The sequence below is a fragment of the Rhopalosiphum maidis genome, chromosome 2, assembly GCF_003676215.2.
Source record: "Rhopalosiphum maidis isolate BTI-1 chromosome 2, ASM367621v3, whole genome shotgun sequence".
Taxonomy (NCBI): domain Eukaryota; kingdom Metazoa; phylum Arthropoda; class Insecta; order Hemiptera; family Aphididae; genus Rhopalosiphum; species Rhopalosiphum maidis.
This window is the reverse complement of record NC_040878.1, coordinates 24,249,128-24,271,915: the sequence shown is the minus strand read 5'-3', so window position 1 is coordinate 24,271,915 and position 22,788 is coordinate 24,249,128. Positions and strand designations below refer to the sequence as shown.

General features: G+C 24.9%; 1 protein-coding gene across 4 annotated transcripts in view; it reads right to left on the bottom strand.

Annotated features, from left to right (window-relative positions):
• Nucleotides 1-7,949, bottom strand: part of LOC113552275 (low-density lipoprotein receptor-like) — a 77,464-nt gene extending 69,515 nt beyond the window's left edge. For all 4 annotated transcript variants that reach the window (XR_003405169.1, XM_026955074.1, XM_026955072.1 and 1 more), the window contains exon 1: nucleotides 7,472-7,949. Coding sequence is in view for 3 of the 4 variants with exons in the window: in XM_026955074.1 (XP_026810875.1) it covers nucleotides 7,472-7,538 (67 nt within the window). In the remaining variant the exon portion in view is untranslated. The remainder of the gene's footprint in view (nucleotides 1-7,471) is intronic.
• Between the last annotated feature and the right edge of the window lie 14,839 nt (nucleotides 7,950-22,788).

Below are 22,788 nucleotides of genomic sequence, written 5' to 3'. Positions count from 1 at the left end.
ATTATTTAGTACAGTTAAAACAAATTAATATAATGTTTTATTATATATAATTTAAACTACTAAGTTATATTATTGAAGGATAACAACTTAGGAGATACTAATGCATTTGAAGTTTTAGCTTCCGTGATTTTATATTTAGTGAGGCAAAAAAAAATAAAAATCTTAAGAAATTTTCTGACATTCTTATAATTTTATACATTTGACTGCAAAAATTATACTTGTTGAATGAGTATGATTTTTAGTCATATAATTATACATTTTATACAGTATGCATACATAATGCATTTGTTAAACATATTTTACATATTGTTTAGTATATGTATTGCATAATATAATAATATTAGTCTGTTGTGAAAATTATTTTTAGAATGAATGTAAAACAAAATAATTATTCTATTTGGGTAATTAATTTTTTATTTACCATTGTATACAAATAAGTAAACATATCACTGAAGTCTATACTAGATATAATAAATTTAATTACCTAGATATATATGATCAATAAAAATGATTTGTTCGTTTAAGTAAGTTTTCATAATAGATACTATTAATGATTCTTACCAATAGTTTGTATACCTTTATTAAACTTCTACTTGGAATTGATTAAAGTATATACACATTAATAGGAAATTAACAATAGACACAGTTTGACACCATTATATAGGTAGCTTTAAAACAATCATGTAAGACACTTCCTATAGATAACAGAAACATAAATCACAATACTAACCACAAAGTCTTCAAAGTTGTTTTTAAAATATTATTATTAAAAATAAAAACAAAAAATTTAATATAGAATTTGGCAATGGTCTTTTAAAATATTAATTATGACCATGAATTATAAAAGGTAATTATAATATTAAAATTTATAATGATATAAACCATGATTATATTTTGTTGATTCGATTACAATATATTAATGTTAACGTAGAATAATATAAAACATTTTTATAAATTATACCCACATATCTATTCATGTTATGCTAGAAACAATCAATAGAAAGTTCTATTTTAATATTTAAGTTTTCTGTTGTGACATGTATGACAAATATTTTTAGTGACCTGCGTTTTTTTGGCACTTAAAAGAAACGCGTAATTTTTTATCAGATTTAGTGATAACGTGGTTATAGACAACACAAAAATAGACGAATAAACAACATGGAGCATAAATATTGTATTATTAGAAAAAAAAATATTAAAAAAGTCAAACCAATTTACTAATTTCTATTAATTTATGGCGTCAATTTTTTCTAAAAATCTACAAAAATGCAAATCTATTTTAAAAGGATTCTATTTAGAATGTTTTGTTACTTAAATGATTATGATTTTGCAAGTTTATAAATTATTATTTCAATTTAAATTTAAATAAAAATATACCATAAATCAATTATTTTTAAACTTGAATCTTTGATAAATTATAACATATTTGGAATTGCATTATCCTTATTATCTTTGCGTGATTTCATCGTATATTACTAATTAATCAAGGAAATTTAAAAAATAAAATGTTATTTAAAACTCAACTCACTGCTGTATTCGATGATTAGTTTAGATATTTTATTAATTTTTAGCAATGTTAGCCACTACAAGAAGGTATATAGTATTTTCCGAGAAAGTTAATTTATTAATATTGTACCTGAAATGTTTACAAAATATTAAAGATCACCATATAAGCAGTTTTATAAAGTTTATAAAATTAATTTTATACATTAATGTATGGTAAAAATAGACTATAATATAATATAATATAATATAATATAATAATATATAATATACAATATAATATATAATATATATTATATATATAATATCATCTTAAATGATGATCTTATACGTAAATAATAAAAAAAAAAATGATTGTTTTATGTTCATGTTTATTAATTTCATTGATACCATCAAGTTGAAATGTTGAATAGACATATTTTTTTGCATAATATTTCTGTTAAAACGGGACCATGACTGCAAATTAATTTCAACACTAGTCAATTAAAACCGTTTTATGGGCGATATGTGATTTTCACGAAAACAAAAGATCAGCACTAATAATGGATTTCATTCTACTCATTTTAAACATGTGTCCCTATAAAAATATTTTTAAAAATTTAAAGGAAAAGCAGCAGACTCAAAATAAAATCCACCAAATAAGTAATCGGATTTTCCGCGCGTGAACAAGGGAAAGTTCAACGTACACTGCGAAAGTTTTAACCGCATTAAAATGTAATTCACCAAAAGCTGTGCGTAGTCAACGGTGGTGGCAATCTTTTTCCCGTGGGCAGGAAGCAAACGACATTCGACGACACCTTCACCGATTTAATCAAAGGTTTTTCCTTCGGAATTCGATTTTATCTCTGTTGATTGTTTAGAAAAAAAGACATACCAAAAATACTAAAATTTCTAAGTCATTAAAGATTCTTCTTTATGTTTAAATATATAAGGTATTAAAAATATTTTGTTTTCTATCATTTATATCAAAAAGTCGGGTCGTAAAGACAGTGTTTTTCAAATATTGTATTTAGCCAAAAATAGTATTTTTTGTTGATATTATATATTACATAGTTTTTAGGTATGTGATATTTGCTAAATAACAATTATAAACTACTTGATACTCACATAGTTATATATATTGTATCTATAGATATACATTATATCTGTGTAAATAAATATAAATCTACCTACATATAAATAATTATATAATATCTGTTCATGACATAATATTATACAACCAACATTGTAAATTAATTAAAAATATTTAATACTTAATAAATCATTCCTGTTTTATATGTTCACACGTATGTTTTTATTATATCTAAACTAATTTTTCACAAAACGGTGAACATTTTATTATGGTTAACCCAATAGATCATAATAATAAAAAAAAAATGAATATACATTATTTATCATATCATAAGACAAGTGAATGAAAGAAAATAATTATTTACTATAATATTATAGTCTAATATAGTCTTTACATATTACGATTATATATATTTTTTAATGATGTTAATATTTTTGTGCTTTTGATAAAGAACTCTTTTAAATCGGTATTAATCATTTTTTGTTTTAAACTCAAGTTTATTTAGCTACATAATATTATAACGGATTTCGACTAACTATACTTATGAACTACATTAGTGAAATAATATTATATATACTATTATTTATATATAATACATAAATACGTACCTATATATTATAAATTATTTTTTCATTATACGACTTATGCGACGAAGTAGTCATTACAAGTAGTGATTAAACTTTAAACCAAAAAACCAACCTTAATCCATTTCTTGATTTTTTGAGTTGTAGATTTTGAAATTACTTTAATCCTATCATGTCATTGTAATAATTAAAAAATAAATTATTTATTTCCGTTAAATAATAAAAAAGTTATAGTTATTTTATGTATTTTTCTAGGATAAATTCCCTCTCACCTCCATTTCACTCTTTTTATAGTTGTTATATGTTGAAAAAAACAACTAGTTTTCTAAAATTTATCGATTACAATGAATTATTCATTTTTAATTTTTTTATTAAATGGAAACTGTTCTTAATTAATATTAAGATTACCGATTCACATTATTGAAGTATAAAATTTGCTGATCAGAAATATTATTGAAAAAGCTAGTATTACAGACAATAATAAATTACGTCAACAACTTTTATTTTATAATATTTTACCATCGTCAAGATTGAGATTTCGTATGATAGACATCATAATGGGTTTATTCAAAGGCGCATTTAAACGTAAATATTATTCGCACTCCCTTCGGGGCACAAGTCCAAATATTATTAACGTCAAAATAGCTAGGTAACGTATTAGATTTCGTTATGTCAAAATAAAATATTTAGTTTAGTAAAATGTGTCATTAATATCAAAATATAATACTAAAATAGTTTGTAAAATACATAGGTATCAAATGTTCACATATAATATATAGGTATATAATATGAATTTTACACAAAGTAATCGTTTTTATTATTCATCGGAATTCGAGTTGAAATAAAATTATCAACAATCAAAAAAAAAAAAAACTGTTTAATCAAATTTCAACGATTTAAATTTTTTTTTTTTTTTAATAATAATAAAATCAAAAACAACATTAAACGTAAAATAGTTGTGTCGAAAAATAACTTACAATTTTATATATATATTTCAATTAAGTTTTGGCAACTCGGGCAATTAGTTATTGGATTTGTATGTACTATGTTTGTTACTGTAGGTGGTACTGGAGGTTTTTAGAACACGTTTCCGTTCGTATAGGACATAGCTTCGTCGCTAAAATCCAGACGGTTACTCATCCAAAAGCTAGCAACGTCAGTTAGTGCTAGACTATAGCACTATTTAGTGACTACGGATGAATAATTTGTATATTTCAATAAAGCATTAAAAAAATCGAGAATATTAATTGTAAGTTATCATTATTTAGAAACATTTTAGGAATATTCGAATATTATGTACTATTGTAGTATAAAAACAACTATTTTTAATTCTTGTTTATATTTTCAGTTTTTAAAACACTTAATATATTTTTATATGTGTATTACAATACATATACATTGAATAATTAAAAAAATATATTTAAAACTATTTGCGTATACTGTTTGAAAAAATCATTTTTTTATTGACACGATGTGTACCTTTTTGATACCCAGAATATAGGTTGATGGTTTATAATAAGTATGTGATTGGATATAATGCATTAATAACAGACTTAAAATTGAAAATTGAATAAACGGAATTTGCATATAAACGGAATAGCCTAACCGGAACACAGACAAAGTGTGTTTAAAGGATGTCGGAAATGTGCATCACCACGTTTAATTCATTGTACTATTCTTCTCCTCCCTTCACACTAAAAGTTCCTGAAATAAAAATTTCTACTGGATGGACAAAAGACGAGAGGGTTCAAGAAAGAAATTGTACATTAATTATTGATGTATTTCCCAAGCGGTTTTTTCCTCACCACGTCGATATTGCAGGCTGAGGTAGGTATATGATGTTGAGGAAGCTGTCGAGTTAAGACGGTGATTGATGAAGTACTTACCGATGATCTGTGCCTGTGCAGGGTGCGTGTATCTTATATAGGTATATTACGATATAAGAAGAAAACAAAATAAATAGGTATTCACATATACCTGGGTCACGGTTAATGGTAAATGTGTCAAAACTCCCTGATACTTCGGTATGTCACCCCCTTTATAGCCGACCTCGTGACAAAACATTTCGACCATTTTGATTACAATATAAAACAGATAGATGTATTTTATATTTTATTTATACACCAAAAGATATAAGACTCGATATCGGTAAACTTTTCAAAGTCATAACTTACTAGGAAATTGACCACATATAGAGAAGAATATCCAGCACATATTATATTCAATAAGTCGACATGTAATAATCATATTAAGGTAATATAATATCACGGAATTCCAATATATTATGTCAAGTGAGTGGGGACGCGAGTCCCCTGTCATTTGCTAAACGCATACTGTATATTTGTCATCGGTAGTTAGAACTCGATGAATAATTAGCTCAGTACCTACGTATAAATGATCATCCTATGAAAATCATAATATATCATATCCTTTTGAACCGACAAACAAAATGTTCAACATGTTTACTAAGTATTTACTAAGGTATTATTTATGACTTAAATCATTAACCACTGTACTCTCAAAGTATTTTTTTTCGAATTAGAACTATTAATTCGAAAGTATGCATGCATCCTAATAATGAAATCTTATACTATAATTGGTAACCGAAATAAATAAGAAAAATCAGGGCTATAAAATTTACTTTTTAAGGTGGTTTTTGATGAGTTAAACATTGAGATACCTAAACATTATATTATTATAAATAAATATTTTGAAATTTCACTAACTAATGAAAAGTATTTCAAAATATTTGGCACTTTATATGTACTTTATTAGTCTGTTACAATTATTTTAAAATATTTATATAGGTGCATGCTGGTGAACCGTATGTATTATGACTATAGTATCCTATCCTTACTAAAAAAAAAAAAAACAGAAAGAATTTAATCGGATAAGATATTTTAGAAAATTCTGTTAGACAACGTGATATATTTCAACAGTGAATTTCAGTTCACGCATTATTATTATTATTCGATAATATGTAATGAGTGCGGTGTAAGTAATTTTTTGACTCGTTTTGGCATGCCCACGCCAATTCATCACCCGCTGATGTGACTATCTAAGACGGTAGCGGATAAAATTTGAATTCCGCATCTGTAGTCGAGAGGCGTTAATCTAACCTCTTCTCATATATAATACATAATATCGTATACATATATAATACTTGTGGTGTATATATACCTGAAGTGTATATAATATATTATAGGGAACCATCAATTTCACCCACGCCGCACACGCCAAATCCCGAGTTCCGCTGTTTTGCCCCATTAGACAGCCTTTGGGTATTTTACCTAACCTACCACCGCTCTACTGCAGCAAAATTACACCATCTAACGTTCCCTGAGTTTACTCGAAATCTATAGATGTAGGTTAATATTCGTGGGTAAATAATATGTGTAATAATAGCTAATAAGGAATAGACCGTATATGTATACATTTATTAAAACTGCATGCCTATTAGATAAAAAAATTGCAATAGATACTCAAGAAAACATGTTATTCTTTTTAAGTTAGGTATTTAGAAAAAAATAATTTAAATAACTACAATAATAATAATAATGATAATAATAAAGCACTCTCAAAAACCGCGGGAAAACGACAAACGCACGTGTCAATAACTATATCGTATATACATATATCGTAAAACCCAATATAGCCAAGTGCTTAGTAATGCGTTTGTATTCTCACCAAAAATGTTTCAAAACATTAAGATAGAATATTAACGTACTATTGTTGTAAGATGAAATAAAAACCATAAGTGTACCAATAACATTTTGTTAATGAGTAATCACATTACATGTACACTACCTGCAATGCATTTTAATGCGGCTATTAGAAAAAAATGGTCAATGTCTCATTGACTATTTGATTAATAATTATGTTTCCGGTTTGGTTGATAATATATTTTTGACTATATATACGATGGTCATCGCGTTCGTTAGAGAATTATACATTGTCTGCCCTAGTATAAATCGTTTTTAAAGTGTTATTAAAATATTGTTTTGATTTTTCATACCTATACATAAGTAAGTATCTATGCAAACGTACTGTCAACCGTGGACATATTTTAAGCATTCGATGAAGACCAATCAAGCAATTTTATGCACTCAAATTATTATTGCTCAATAAGAATCTTTTGAAGACCGAATGCCGCCGTGCAGTGGTATAACCAAACCGAAATGCTTATAATATGTGGTAGGTAAAACACGGATACAAATATTATGATATCATAAAATCAATTTTTATTGGCACGCATACAAGATTATAATTAGTGTACATGATATATAATATTATTATAATATTAGACACTCACCTGTGGACTGGGATAATGCGCTACCAAAACACAGCAACAATATCGCGAACATGATACGAGTCCTCATTGTTATTTAAATATAATATTAATATTAATATCTACTATCGCTGTTTTCTAAACGAATCGCATACGCAGCGTAAGTGTATTATACTCCGTATGGGTGATCGAAAAAAAAAACACTCGTTGTAATTGTTCGGTAAGATCGCGCGATCCGAACGACGTATATTAATTAGTATTAATTTCTGTGACAATTTATTTGACGATCTAAACGGACAAATTAAAAAATAATAATAAATCTAATCGATTGAAAAAAAAAAACCGAAAATACTATCGAACAGTCAGAAATAAATTATAGTTAGTCGTTACTATACGCGAGAAAAAGACGCGTAGAAAAATCGACGGTAAACGAATAAATAACACGCAGGAAGGAAGCGCGAACGAACCGACACGCGACGTATCGGCGAAACGATCGACTGACGACTGGGTGGCTGGACCCTACTAGCTCGTGAACGGATTGCCGGTGACGCGGCGGCGTCGGCGGTAACCGTCGCCGCCGCCGACGCGTTGGCCGGGAGAGGGGTCCGGACCCCCGCAGCCTACCTTACACGCGCGCCAATTATTCCGTACGCAGCTCGCGTAATACACCATGTACTTCTGACGTGTATCTATGAACAATATTTCTATATTTTCTTTCGCCGCGCCACCGTCCAGACAATAATATTATCGTCAGTCGCCGATCGTCGCGGCGTGTCCGTCGACCGTTGGTTCGACCGAATAATTTCTTGGACAACTCGTACCGATCATAATATTAATATACGACCGATAAAATGTCGTTGTTAAGTAACGTTCGAGTTATGCCTATCACGGGAATAGAAAAAAATCCAAAAATATCTCTATTCTTTATCTACTCTTTCTCAGAAAAATCATAAAACGTTATACTTATACATCTATAGTGTTTTTATTTTAATTTTATTCGCAAAATTGATAATACTAATTAAACGGATTTTAGGTTTAGGTTTAGATCTTGTGTAGTGAACCAATCGTCGTATAAACGAGCCGTAATAAGATGCATTTCTGTAATGCGTAATTGATTGGAAATAATAAGTTAACTACATATTTGTATTGAATGAATTATTGTACATTATATTATATTATTATATTGATGGATTTGACAACATTACAAAGTTTCAATAAATATATATTCGGGGACAAATTAATATGATTTTTGTTAAGTTATTGATCAAACAGTTTTTTAAAAAATGTAAGTTTTTAATTTAAAAATATCATATCTATTCAAGTGATCATCTTCCAGAATATAATTCCTATGACACTACCAAACCTTGGCCGAGGTTAGCGAGCAAGACGAGTGTATAATTCCAGAAATTATTATCATCTTATTTTCGTATAAGTATTTCATTGTTATGTACGTATTTGACATTTTCCTTTGGTACAAATAATCTTCGTCTGGATGACTGGATACGTTACATACATTTTATTACCAAGTTTAATGGTCAAAGCCAAGAGTAATATATTCTTTTACCATTTCGGTCCCCCGTAAAGAAACACGCGCAATTCTAGTAAAGTGAATGTATACATGAATTCATATTTTACATCAGTTAAAAACATTGCTTGCTCTGTTTTTTTAAATAGTATTTGTAAATAAAATACATTTAAATTTCTGTGTACTTTGTTTATGTTATTTAAGGGTACTTACGATTAACCATTGTAGTGGTAAATTTTTTTATGAACCAACTAAATTAAATCTATAGACTATAATAGTTGTTATCAGTTTTAAATGTTTTAATTAACATCTGACTTGTTCTTGTTGGTTACTTGGTTAATACTTAATTGATACCATATACAACCCTGCAATATGTTGAAAAATAATAAACTGTTATAAATATTTATGATATTTATTTGACTTGATGATTAAAAATTGTATATGTAAAAAGTGGAAAATGCAAATATAAGTATTGTATTTAAAATAAAACATAATTAATCAAGAATTTTGACTTAAGAATGATTAAGTATTCGTATATTTAAGAGACAAGAGACCTGTGTATTAAAAAATATACAGATATACATGCTAACACTAAATATTATATTAAAAATATAAAATATATTTATGCAAACAGTAGATTATCATAGATGATAAGTATTTACTTTAAATTCTAGAAGTTTAATAAAAACTATGTATAAATATTCCATAAATAGTATATTACCGATGATATCATAATAAAAATATCTAAATTATAAAGGTATAATAATACGATAATTGTATAAATAATTAGATTTATTTTGATGTTCGTGGTTGATAAGAACAATATTTATAATTTGTATTGTTTCTTATTTTACGTTTGTATTATTTACAAAAATTATAACATAAATGTATTAATAGTTAAATAGTATTATAAAAAAAGATTAAAAAAACACGTAGGTTTCACATTGTCATTGATCACAATACGTCTGATAGGTTAATTTTTAAAGAATTGTTGGTGGCAAGGAGAACATAAAAAATAACTACTGAGCGAACATTAAGGTACTTTAAAACATATTAATAAAAGTAATTCAGGTGAGCCAATATTATCTCGTAACAATCTATCCAAAAACTTGATGCCCGAAATACCTCTTTGCTTCGCTAAGGAAACTAAACCAGGTTGCGATGCAACAGGTTCATGGTTCATATAGGTAGTTATAACGTTTACAATGGATATTCAATTTAAATCTTGTTTATAATTTAACAATTTTTATTGAACGTTGTCCAGCTTTCAATCATTATAGTCTTTAGATACACTGTTAAGTCAATCTCGACTTGAATACTATACAATTGTAAAGTACATAAATTAAATAATTCTAACTCAATAATATCTACATAGAATTTAATTATTTTCACAAAATTGAAATTAATTATATTCTATTGAGTGTATTTCATTAGAAATACATTCCTATAAATTTATTAAGATTTTATAATTTTAGTCTTAAAGTACTTGCAGTCTTCATGTTTTAAAAGCTTATTAAAATAACATAATTTAATGAATTTACAAACTTATTAAGTCTTAAATTGTCTACTACTAAACAGAAATCTTTATAGAGGTTTACATTATTATATTATATATGTATTACCTATGTATAATGTATATATACAATTTTATATTATTTTTTAGATACTTTTATGAGTAACCAATACATTATCTCTTTGTGTATTTAGTTCATATATTTATGGTATTTTCAAGTGGTTCCGACTAATAAATTGCTCTATTCTATTGACTATTGTGGGTAATAACTTAAGACTATATACCTACTTTCAGTTAATGTGGTTAAAATGTTTTAAAGTTGTTTAAAATGAAATATATATATTATTATATACATAGTAAACTTTTTATAATATAGTGTTATAAGTTATTAATCTTTTTTCACAGTCAAATTGATCTGATTTAAAAAATTCTTATTTGTTTTTAAACTCGTAAATATTATATTTAATTTTTACTATTTATTTATCTACTAAGATGATTATAAGCAAATAATTTCAATATAAAGACTACGTTTAAAATCTTTGAGGTAGTTTTAAAATATTTAATTCTTCCTTCTAAGAAAATAGTGAATAAAATTAACATGAGAATATTATATTAAGATTATTATTAAAGAAAGATAAAATTTAGTAAATAGCTAATCATAATACATATTATTATATAAATTATAACGAACATTTTCAACTATAAAAAGAACAATTTCTAAAATCTCAAATATTCAAAAGTGAAAATAAATTATGAGCTTATTATAGCTAATGTGTTTGAACTAATAATTGAAGTTTTTCCGAGTTTCGACAGACTAATTTAGTATAGACTTTTCATTTAACTATAGTTAGTTAATGGTTTAATTAGCTTAATAAATTAGTAAGATTAAATAACAATTGTAATAATTTAATCTTTTATTTTGTTAATTTGAAAAATAATTGTTTAGAAATAAGTTAAAATAATTTTTATACAAATCTATAACAGTGATTAAAATTTTAAAAAATGTATATTTTTGTTTAATCTAATCACGCTGTAGACAGTAGATTTCTTTGTTTAATAACTTAGTGGATTCCAAATAAATAACTGTCTTGAATACTAAAATATTTAATAAGAAGGAATATTATACCAAGTATATTTTGTATATAATAGTTAATTAGGTATTTACACAAATTGAATGTAGCACAGTCATAATAAAGCGCAAATGAAAAATGAATCAATTTTTTTTTAACTGCGATAGGTTGATATTTTTATCTATAATAACTTAAATTGTAAGGGTTAAATATAAAAATAAATTACAAAATAATCGCTCTTTATATTGAATATATATATATAATATTATGTGAAATATGCAGAGATAGTTTACAATTTAAATTAAACGCATTTAAAAATATCATTAAAATAAATATTAATAATATATAATATATTAACTTTTGAAAAGAGGAAACACTCAACTAAGGTTTGAAAATGAGAAACGTAAATTTGTTGTCCTTAAAAAACTATTAGGTATCATTTCTAGACAAATCCAACATAATTCCAAATTAACAATTTAGATTTAGGTCTCCATGAATCCACGATTCCACAAGCCAACAATCAGTGTATACAAAATCCTTCACACTAGTCTATCAATTTTAAGAATGGAAATAAAGCAATATTATGCAGTAGTAGTCTTCAATGTAGCTCAAACTTTTGATATAATCTATCATAAGTCACAAAAGGCCCATTTTTAAACTTACAAAAAAATCCCTCGTATTCCATATTCGCAAGCCTGTCCTTAAAAATTATAATTTTTCAATTCGAGTTAAGATAAGTTTTTCAGACGTTCAGTACATTTTCCAACAATAGCTATAATAGTCCCTTAAGGATGCAACATATTTCCTTTTATATACTTTGTTTTTTTTTCGATAATACGCTGAGATATGTTTGATAACACCAAAAAGTAACCTCTAGAGAGTATTCCCATAATCATCTTAACATAATTTAATCATTGTACATTTGTACAAGTCATGGTCTAGACCATATCTGTTCAAATAAATTCTTATTTTGTTAATCTATCATCATTCATCAGACTAGTGTACTCTACTGCTTCTATGGCATTCTGATATGGGACTCTGCTCAACCTTCCAACCTAAGGAGGATTCAGGTTTTCTAGTTGATTTATTTTATGAAACCTTGAAATAATAATATCTTCAATGACTTAAAAATGTCAACTCATAAATAAACAAATCATACTACATATAATTTTATTTAAAGTTAACCTATCACAAAAATCCGCTTATTAATCCATTGTCGTCCCACACAACTCCAAATAACACACAGAGATGTCTAAAATAAACTTAAACCAGAAAATTATTAATTTAATCTGTCAGGTGACATTACTTTTGTATTAAAAAGTTTTAAATGAAGCACGGAAACTATTGATTTTATATCGTTAACAGTTTAACACATATAATATTGGTAGACCTATTTTTAGGAGGAGAATTGTATTTTAACCAATTGAATAAAATTATTATAAATTAAAGATATATGTCTACTTAATTCTTGTATTGCAAATTAAAATGTTTTTTCTATTATTATTTTAGTGCTATTATAGACTTATGATTTAAGACAGTTTGTTATCCAATAGAAAAATATAATAAATGTTAATTTAAATATTTATAATTACGAATGTTTTATCAAATTATACATTTTAAATGTACAATATTTAGAAATTTAGCACACTTCTAATTGTTGATGTATGTTTAAGTTTAATAATAAAAAAAAATTCAAATAGATTTTTTTTCTTCTTTTTAGATACGAATACTATGAATAAAACTTCTATAATTAAATTTAATCGCTTAGAACCCCCTTATAATGTATTAACTCGATTAAGTGTAATATTAAAGAAATATATTATTATTATTTAAAAGTATTAGGTGTATATATTCTACTTATAAATAGTTGTGGATAATATGTATTATATTGTATATTAAGTTTCAGATTCTGAGAAATTTCAAGAATGTATTTGTTTGTTGTGGTATTTTTATTTTATCACTTTTTTCTAGAATAGTTATTTGAGTATTCAAAAAGTTTTATCTGGCACCTTTAAAGATTGGCTGTAATCTAGACTGCGTTATAATAGGTACTTTTAAGAGTTAATTTTATGATTGTTCTCGAGAATGTGTAAGAAAAATAACCATACCGAAAACCATCAACATTTTTTAAGTTAACCATAACGTCTATACTCTATAGCATGGTTTCGTAGATATTTTACCAAACTCAGCTGTTTAACTACAAATCATAGTAATTTTAATTCCAATTTTAAGCTTTTTTTATGCATGAAAATATTTGAACTTTACAGAGAATATTTTAGAAATTTAGAATCAATTAATAAAAATTATTAATTGTAAGATTGGTAATGTATAATATATGTTTCTACGTTTCATACCCTAGCTACTAAATAATACATAATACTTTGTATAAAAACCTACTTAGAGTTGAATTTTAATATTTTAATAATTTAAACGCCAAAGCTTAAAGTTTTTTAATATGCATCTCATCATATAAAAAAATTGAGAACAATATGTTTTTAAAAAAGTATTATTTCATTACCAAATTTTTAAGTGTTATAAGACTGTACGAGTTCGAGAAATGTTTCTCAATTCAGTGATGTTACACTGGTACGCGTTACATGATTTATCAAGATATATCAATTACGTTTATTATATTGAATATGCGAATAATCTGCTGAATCAATTGTTGCCCAATTAGCTTGATATAAAAATGCATTGTCATAGATGCCGCGAATGCATAATCAGTTGTGGTAATAAAATACATCAGTGCATATACTTACAATTCAATATTTCATGCTATAATCAAACAAAATACTTACGTAAGATTACATATATTAAAGTTGTTGAAATATAAAACTAAAAAAATTGATTTAACTTCAAAAAATTAGTTATATAAATATAATAGGTACAGTTAGGGCAGGCTACTTACAAAGATCTTAAACGATAAACGGTATGTTTATTAATCACAATGAATTTATAAATATTCCACGTAGCTTATATACTCATATTATGTTAAAAAAATACATTCAATTCGAAATAAGTTTTTGGTGTTTTTAATTTTTTTTTTAAATTAAATAGTAACAATATTTTTAAATGATTTAATAATATACCTAAGTAAAATTATTGAATTATTGTCCTTGTATAAAACAACACCTATAATTATATTTTACGATTCAAATAATTTATTTGTTTGTTAGAAATTGTAGTTAGAAAGATATTTTACTCTTATTTCAATAAAAAAAATAAAAAACAGAATAATCTTACAACGTATGACAGTATGTATAAATATCAAATACGTAACATTTCGTCAAGTTCAATCGATTACTAAAATATATTTTGTACGGTATACAAATTTTGAATGAATGCCAAAGAATTGTTTATAAATGATTTGTTATTTTCTATTATATTTATTTGATCATGAATATATTCACTATAATATATTTGTTAATTTTTGTTTAGAAATTACTGCATAACCAAATTGTGTAGTAAATTAACCTTGTTAAAATAGATTATTAAAATTTAGTAAATTTACTACATAAATCCTGCAACTCTCTAAAGAAGTAATTTGTATTTAATACATATATACTATATATTGTACATGGGGTATATTTTAATAGTGTCGTGTGTGAAATTGATTACAAAACTTTATAATAAAATCCATATTAAATACCGATGGGTATAATGCGATGATATAAACTGTGTATACTGACAAAAGATTCACAGGAATTCTACTACTCTACCATATTCTGTGAAATGTATTAAAGTATTATTTATTTACATATTCTTAAATATATAGCCATAATGCTATATAGGCAATATGTTTTTAGATTTTAGTTTGAAATGCATGTATTATATTTTTACTGTAGAATTTGCACGCATGGTTTTAAAGAATTACATACTGCGAGTGTTAATTGTCCTTATAAATAGGCACATTATATAATAATAAATTACCTATATTTATTGTGGTTATTATTACAATATTTAATTAAATAATAAACGAGCTAAATAAAATAAAAATTTAATTTGAGTTAATATAGGTTAACATTGTATTATTATGTGATGCTGAATTTTTTGATAAAAAAATAAAATATGTATACATAAACGTTCCTTTTATTAAAAATTTTGGATTAAATAACAAAACATTTATTTATGATAGATATTTTAATTATTATACAATACGCCCACAATATAATTTTAGATATTTTTTATATGATATACGATTCTGTATATTGTTCTTTGCACATTGGAAGTTATTTTTATCATTTATGTAAGGCAATTTTTTACATTATGTACAATATATTGATGTTACGTATTACATGGATACAAAAAAAACTGCATAATATAATGTTACTAACTGCATGTTATGTCATATAATTTTGACTACCAACGGACTTTGTCAATTTGTCATCATATAATCGAACGATGAGAGGAAGATTTGGAACAGCACTAATTGTATAATAATCAGACTGCAGATTTCCCTTTTCAAGTTTCCACATCATCTCTCTGTGTGGGCTCGGTACCTGACATATATTATTGTGCTATTATATAGTTGTAAATAAAATATGTTATAACAATACAATTCACGGGAGACTTTTTTGATTACCATTATTACAATTTAATTTTTATATAAAAAAAAAACTATACTTATTAAATAATATCATTTAATGTCATCTAATAATGATACATTTTGAAAATATAACATTATTAGAATTATTTTTTGGTTAGAAATTCAAATTTTTTTTTTTTATCTGAGATAGAAAATGTAATAGAAGATTCTTTATAAGTTTTTAAACCTATATTAAAAAAGTCAAATTAATTTTTTATGAATGCTTTAAGTTTTTTGACATTATATTTATTCATCCGTAAAATAACTTTTATTCTCAAACGGTTTTTGTTATTTTGTTGTAATTGAAAAACGAATAACCAGATACTTTAAATTTTCACTAAATGTTTACATGATCATTTTTTACTTATCATAGATTTTTGAAATTATTTAGACTTTTTTTGAATTATTACATTTTTTTAGTTTTATTTCTTTAAATGTGGATGAATATTTTTTTCTAAAAATCTTGAAAATTTAATACAAAGTTTCCCATAAGTAGTTCATACTTATACCTAAATAACCAAAAGCATGTTTTCTTTTTGTTTTAGATGTTTAAAATTTAAATTTCATTAAAATTACATATTCAAACTATGAATAAGGATATTAATTATTTTGTTATAGTTCAAAAACATTGTTTGTCGGGTCATACAACTTTTACAACCTAATATTATTCTATTTTATCCACTCAATATTTTAAAATGTAATGTTTCCAGCAAAAATTAACTTAACCAACTTTATTATAATATTATGAATAGTAAAATAAATTACTTTACCTAATAAGTAATAACAATATCAAAAACATAATACGAATCATACTGAATGATATAGGCAGAAAGACCATGTCCATTAAGAATCGTATTTATTGTGGAATAATATATCATTGATTTCTAATTTAATTTATCCATGATCCATCACAGAAGTGAACCACTCTAAATTTACTGTACAGCAAAGTGATACCCGTATGCCAATATTTTTTATTTTTATTTATTAAAAATGCAATGTTTTATGATAGATGATTCAATTTAATAAACAATTAGAAACTAAAATTTTACAATCATTGATTTCTACTTGCTACGAATGAAGAATCTAAAATACAAATTTCTATATATATAATTTAATATTAAACTTAAATATTTTTGGTAGTCTAGTTTTTTCCAAATTGTCTGGTTCCAGACCATCACGGACTGCAAATTTCCATTTTTTGATGTTTTGATGTAGACCTTATAAGAAGTGTATGAATGAAGTATTATATTGAATTTACGTTTTTATCATACAAAATAATAAAATACGAAAACAATTTATTACAATAATGATAATACTGTGATAAATGCGAAATTCGATAATGATGAATTATTGAGCAGTATAGATGCATATATTATCTATATTTTATAAAAGATATGAATTGAAATCACTTAAATACAACTAATTTTTATAAACTAATTTACTATTTTAGTTAGTTAAGTACCGATATATTTGATTCTTAAATTCTTTTTCTGTATTTGGACACGTCCTGATTGTTCTAGGCGATTTTGAGGTTCATAAGCGAATGAACCTTATTCTGTAAGTCTTATAGCAGCGTCCACTGGGCTAAGAAAATATCACTCTATTCGTTTTGCAACTGCACCTACATGTTAGTGTGACTAAGATAATAATTCTAGAATATACACTCACTTGGAATTTTTATTCTAAAAGAAATGGTATATTCGTACAGTCACTATAGTATATTATCAGTTTATTTTTTAATGAGCGTTGAAGTGTTTTAATCATTCGAAAGATTGAATGCACTCATATTGAATATAATCAATCGACTAACAACATAACCAAAAATTTAGGTCAACATAACTAAACGAACAGAGATATTTTAATAAGACATTGGGTTTTACAAATTTACTTAATTAAAGTTAATTGTTAGTTGTATTAAGCTGTTTATAGTTTATTCTAACCTACTATTTTGTTTAGGATTTTTTGTTGCGTTTAATAATTAATTCAAAATGTTTATTGATTTGATACATTTTTATTAATATTACCACAAAACATAATCGCCTATATACTAATGTTTATGAATTATTATTGGTTACATGTGCTTATTGTATATTATTGTATTCAAGTTTTAATATTCATTTAAAATTAAAATTAGTTGAAACTAAAATTTCATAATTTTGAAACATTATTTTATATAGTAAGTCATTGTGATTTATATTATGCATTTTATTTAGAATTAGAACTCTTAGAAATTTTGTGTATCGTTCCCTCCAGTCCTCTAGAAAATCACGATAATGTTACCTAAACGAAATAATTTTCTGGAATACAAGCAATTAAGAAGTATATTTGTATGTCATTTTTTCTCTAATAATAGATAATTTATAATTTTATGTTAAAATTATATTTAAAAAATTGATTAATTATTTAAAGCAACCGATACCGTATGCTGAAATAAATATTAATCTATAAATTAAATTAATAAATGTTAATTAAATGTGATGGATAATGGTCGGGTTAAATTAGAAATCTATGATATATTATTTCACATAAAATACGATTCTTAATGGACATAGTCTTTCTGCCTATATCACTCAATATGATTCATATTATGTTTTTTTATATTGTTATTAATTATTAGGTAAAGCAATTTATTTTACTATTCATAATACAGTTGGTTAAGTTAATTTTTGCTGGAAACATCACATTTGAAAATATTGGGTGGATAAAATAGAATAATATTAGGTAGTAATCGTTTTATAGTATAAATTTAGTATTATTAATCTTTAACTAGACGTTACGAAAATTTATCTGTCAGAAATTCTGCCCACATCATAATGTATTGGGACTTAGGTCTTACATATTTAATTTGTATGATAGAAGGTAGCTGGGTGTTACGAATTTAATTTATATGATAGAACATAGATATTAATACACTATTTATATCACTGTATACTATTCTTAGGTATAATAACTGTGGATCTGTGGTAGACACTTAGTGGATGTTAAAATTTACCAACTATCAATTAATTTCAAATTCTTGTTATGTTTTACCACAACATTTTAAACTCACATCTAAAAGGAAAATACACAATATATTTTTTATTATTCCATTGCTGAATATTTTGATTTAAATATTAAAACTTCCAACAGGTTAGGTTAGGTTAGAAAATTCAATACAGTTGTAAATTTTTGGCTAATAAATTGTATATGTACCTGCAAAATTGATACTAAAATTACAAAACTTCAAAACTTTTAACAAAAGGATTCTATTTTTTTAAATACTGTCAAATATCCAACATATTAATATTATAATATTATTTGACATTATTTGATTTTAGTTCAATAATTTAAGTTATTTTATCATAAATAATTATTAAATTTACTATAAAATTCCAATGAAAATGAAAATTTAATTTAATTTATTTATTTTATTTATACCACTAGATATACACACATAAAATGCAATTTTAATAATTGTGTAAGTATCAATAAATTAATAAATATTTACTTATAAATCTCAATAGTGAAAAATTATTAATAAAAACTTTTAATTTAAATAGGTTTTTAATTTGTACCGTACTTTAACCAAAAAAATATAATGATTATTGATTAATGATAATAATAATAATTATGTATTATTAATGTAATACCTAAATTATTAAAGTAAAATTAATTAATTTATAGATGTGTCTACAAGGCAGATTGTATACACCAATACGATTTGTATTAATTCAAAAAATTGTTGAAAACCACATGAAGTTACCCTTTCGTATTTTTATTTTATGCTAGATCTGTTCACTTCCAAACATCGATAATGAATTTGATAATTCTTATGAATTGCTTTTTAAATATTGTTCTTAATAATTATATGTAGATGGGTCAAGTTTGTATACATTATATACAGCAATATAATATTATTTATATTGTACTATATTATAATATAATAGGTACAAATTAACGATTTATGATATTGATAATAATGGCTAAATAATTAATATTATAATTGACAATTCCCCTGAGAACAATAATATTATGTCCATATTTCAAATTTAATTTGGAAAACTGTGACTTAATTATTTGTGTACTTTTTAATTTTTCTTAAATTAATCGCATGAATCCCTGCATATCGTAGACATTCTTCACATTCGACGTATGTGTTTTTTTTGTATTAAAAATAAATAATATTATGATATTTATAGTCGATATGAAGCATGGAAACGTAAATTTTACTGTCTGCATCATCATCACCTCTATATCATAGATCCCACTTTTATTTTTACCATCGAGTTGGTTGATATTATAAACGGTATTCCAAACAAAAGGAATAAAACCACAGATATTTGAGTGTATAATAGTGCGCCGGGCCAAGTATAATAGCATACCGTGTATCTTTACATGCACTACTTCAATTATTCTCACTCTTATATCACTGCTTCCTGGTTTCCTCGTTGAATTTTCATACTTGAAATATTGATTAAGATGAAACAGGTAATAATATAAAAAACTCAGTTCATAATATTAAGCTGTTTAAATATAAAATACTTTCTAAGTTTACATACTGTATAAATGACTCGCTGACTCATCATAACAATTATAAGTAGATAACTAGATACAATAATGTAATTTTACGATTACCAATAGGGGTAGGTAACGTCATGAATATACTGAGTATTTATGTTCAGCTACAAACACCAGATATCACTACATCTTTGTCTGTAAAATTGAGTTAAATAATTAATATATACGTATTGCCGATGTATGATTGTATAAAATACAAATATTAATATAACACTAAAATCATGGTTATTATTATTTTTTTTTAGGAAAAAGTAAAACTAGCTATATTGAGCTGAACTATTATACATATAAGGTACATAAACTCTATAAAATAACATATTGTCTAGTACTTTCGATACTTATAAAGATATTTTTTTGAGTAAACATAATATAATATGTTCGTCTCATTAATAATAGTTGAAATTCGAGCTTAAAAAAAACAATTACATGCCATTGGCTATAAACTGAGAATTTTGAACTCTGAGGCGGAATGTCTCTACAATATTTTTAAACCACACTGGATTATTTTTATTTTAAAATTTTTTTTATTAAATTAAAATAAAATAAATAGAAAAAAATAAATCAATTTATTATCAGCCATAAATTATTATAATACTCAGGACCACCACCCATTCCCCTATTTAAAAAAAAATCTCGGAGAAAATTGCCTTTGAAATTATCATTCACCAACACCACTAAGTCACTTTACGTTGTACGAGTAAAGTAGGTTTGTAGTAAAAGTAGGTTATTTTAATGTAAATTTGGGTGTTACTTTAAATTATAAAATACTCAGACATTAGAAAATAGTTCATAAAATAGTTTCTCTTGATTAAACAAAAAAGTTTTAAGCAATAGTTTTTACGAATAATTACGGTGGCAACCAATATTATACTTATTTTGAAAATTTTGTGATGAATTGAAAGAGGATTCAGTATTAAAGTGTTTGTTTATAGCACATTACAAAACAATTTAAATAATACTGTATTGTATATTTTCTTAAAAATCGTTATCAGCAAACTTTAAATTAATATTGTAAACCAAAAATGTTACCAATCAATAAATAATACGTGTTAACAAAATTTTGAAAGTTTAATAAAAATCGACCACATATAATAATCAAACGCATTTAGGTAATATTCAAATGTTCAAATATTAGCGCATAATACAAAAAGCAGATATCAAATATTAACTATATAAAAGTTATAAGGTATTCAAGTAATTTTTAATACCTATTTTTAAATTAAATTAAAATTCCTAAATAATTTTATAAAAGTCCTGGCTGATGAGAGAATCAGAATTGAGTGAAAATGTGAAGAAAAATCAATTGAAAATATTGTTTTCGACGTGACATTACAATATTGTGTATTACCTATACATTTTATTTAATGTTAATAATTTATATTCTTATTCTTTTTCATTCAGATTTGTTGTACTGTCTTAAACTTTCAGCTCACGAAAAACACATTCAAGTGGGATGGCGAATAAACTGAGCAAGGGAGAGTCTTTTATTAGTCAGTGAAGTAAAAACCAGGTGTGCAGAGTGTGTACCGCACACGAACCATAGGCCTCATACTATATTGAAGGCTTTCAAAAAATGTATAATACGGCCAAATAGGGTCTTTAGATTTTAGTTTGCACACAGGCCTCAAGTAGTCTAGCTACGGTACTTCTCCTAGTTAAAGCTCAAATGATAAAAAACTATACGAATATTGTTTTTAATCAGACGCAACCAAACATAAACATGTAATATGACCTATCCAATATAATTCATCACTGATATATATTTTTATTTTAACATTAGATTAAATGATAGATTTATTATAACACTGTAATCTGCAACTTAAAATGTAATCATGATTTGAATTTTTTAGTTTGCTAAAAAATAGATTATTATTATTTTTATTACACCTATTATATTAATATCATTAAAAACATAATAATAATAAATAATAATAATATACTCCAATTTTCATGGTTTATTGATAACCTTGGACCTGCCCAAATTATTTCAATGATGTCTCTATTAAATAAGTACTAAGTACTTATGAACATAATTGCAATGATTACTTTAATGATTTGTTTTTTTTTTTTTTTGATTCTGGACATACATTT